The 2,314-nt window shown below is 37.0% G+C and overlaps 1 protein-coding gene across 1 annotated transcript; it reads right to left on the reverse strand.

The window, feature by feature from the left end:
* Window positions 1–322: 322 nt before the first annotated feature.
* LOC102853434 (olfactory receptor 10A5-like) lies at window positions 323–1,282 on the reverse strand. Its single transcript, XM_006885618.1, has one exon. The coding sequence runs from the start codon at window positions 1,280–1,282 to the stop codon at window positions 323–325; it is 960 nt and encodes a 319-aa protein (XP_006885680.1).
* Window positions 1,283–2,314: the final 1,032 nt, after the last annotated feature.

Consider the following 2,314-nt stretch of genomic DNA (forward strand, 5'->3'; position numbering starts at 1 on the left):
GAAATCCACAATCTCTGTAAATGCTCATTGAAATGAATAATAATGGTAATTTTTTAAAAAAGAAATGAAAATACTTTAAATGGCTGGGCCACTGACATGTCAAAATGTTCATTATATTATAAGAAATGAATGAAAACATTGAGTAGATTGGCAATGAGTTTTGGCAGATGGTGTAATAGATCTAAAATGTCTTTGTGCTCTTTTATTCTCCACTGAGCTTTTCAATAATCCTTTCAGAATCCAGATGTCCTTCCAGGGGTTAGGGGGAGGAATCTCAAGCATGAGATATTGTGCCTATTCAAGAGGCTCTAGTTGTATTTGTTTACGTCTGTAGATTGCTGTTCCTGAGGCCGATAGCCTTGCGGAAAGTACGGCTAAGGGCATTCTTCACCTCCTTGTTTCTCAAGCTGTAAATGATAGGGTTCAACATTGGAGTCGCAATGGTGTAAGACAGTGACAGCAACTTTTTGCTTTCAGGAGAATTGTTAGACTTTGGTCGAAAGTACGTGAGGCTTAAGGACACATAGAAAAGGGATACAACAAGGAGGTGGGAGGAACAGGTAGAGAAAGCTTTTCGCTTCCCTTTGGCTGAGGGAATCTTGAGAATGGCAGCAGCAATTCGAGTGTATGAACATAGGATCAGTGTACAAGGTGTCATGACAACTAAAATCGTTCCAATGATGGCATAGATCTCAAACAGGGCGGTGTTTGCACACACCAGCCTCAGCACAGGTGGGCTGTCACAGAAGAAGTGGTTCACCTTGTTGTTGCCACAGAATGGGAAGCTAAAAAGCCATGTGGTCTGCACAGTAGCGACTGGAAAGCCTGGAAACCAGGAGACAGCAGCCAGTTTGGCACAGGTCATTTGATTCATGATAACAGGGTAGTGGAGGGGGTTGCAGATGGCTACATAGCGGTCATATGCCATGGTGGCCAGGAGAAAGCATTCAGCTACCCCAAAGAAGAAGAAGAAGTACATCTGAGTAGCACAGCCGAGGAAGGAGATGGTTGTGTCCTGGGCAACCAGGGTTCCCAACATCTTGGGTACAACGACTAGGTTGAACCCAATCTCAACGAATGACAGATTCCTAAGGAAGAAGTACATGGGGCTGTGCAACATAGTGTCTGCCAAGGTAACTAAGATGATGAGGCTATTTCCCATCAGAGTGACAAGGTAAATGATCAGAAACGTCATGAAGAGTAATGACTGTATCTCAGTAGGTAAGGAAGAGAAGCTCATGAGAATGAATTCACTTACTCTTGTTCTGTTTTCTCCAGTCATTAGTGTAGATACAAGTGTGTGTATGAAACAAATATCCTGAATCGAAGAATCAGATCCTGGAGTTTTGTTCAGACTTTTGTCTCAGTGTCAGAGGAATAAACAAAGTTAGGATCTAAATGGGAAGAGGAAGATCTTGTGTTTTTAATAAGCACAAATGAATAATGATAATAATATATAATATATTTTTATAATTATATAGTAATATAAACCTTCTGATCCACGAGTTTATTTGACCCTATTTGCATATACAAATACACATTAGGTTGAAAACATCAAGTCTTTAGTCTCTGAAAGAACTCTAAAGTACGCATTTGAAAAGAGTGTGAAATTCCTGAAAATATCTCAAATTCTAGAAATTTTCCCTAATTGCCATATTTCATTAAACTTTATACACAAGTGACTTTATCAAAATGTTAAAACATTTATAATTAAAGTGCTTAACAAAAAATATAAAGATTTTTCTGGGTGTTTTTTTTCCCCATATCTGGTTAGAAATTACTGTGTAAGAGTAAACTAATATATACAGATGACCAAGTTTATGCCAGATATTCCAGGTGTATTATGGCATAGTTTTATGTCTTTATATCCTCTTTTCATAGATGGTAGATTTGGTTCAGTAAAATGAAGAAACTTGGTTAAGGATATAAAGCCACCTGACAACAGAGTCCTACACAACATTTTATCTGACTGTCTTGCCTTTGTCTAAGTGCTAATTCGTTAATGCATAGTACATTTTAAAAAAATCTATAAAATCACAACCAAAGTAGAGGAAAAGAGGAACAAGTGCATCATGATAGTTCTTCAAGAGCTTCTTTGGGCTACTGGATCTCTCTTAAATTTAGTTTCTGGTTGTACATTAATCATGAAGCAGCTTTCAAAAACTCTTGTTAATCTTGAGCTTGTAATTTTCATGGAAAAATAGTAAAATCAAGCTAGAAATGGAATTGAGAAAATAGGATAAATGAAAAAGGAATTTATTAGTAAATAATGCAAAAAGAAACAAATTAAATTTAAAAAAATTATTACTTGGAG

Source organism: Elephantulus edwardii, unplaced genomic scaffold, assembly GCF_000299155.1.
Source record: "Elephantulus edwardii isolate Elephantulus edwardi_28Jun2011 unplaced genomic scaffold, EleEdw1.0 scaffold00044, whole genome shotgun sequence".
Lineage (NCBI taxonomy): Eukaryota > Metazoa > Chordata > Mammalia > Macroscelidea > Macroscelididae > Elephantulus > Elephantulus edwardii.

Coding starts and splice junctions, on each gene's coding strand:
- LOC102853434 (XM_006885618.1), bottom strand. CDS start 1,282: ATGACTGGAGAAAACAGAACAAGAGTAAGTGAATTCATTCTCATGAGC.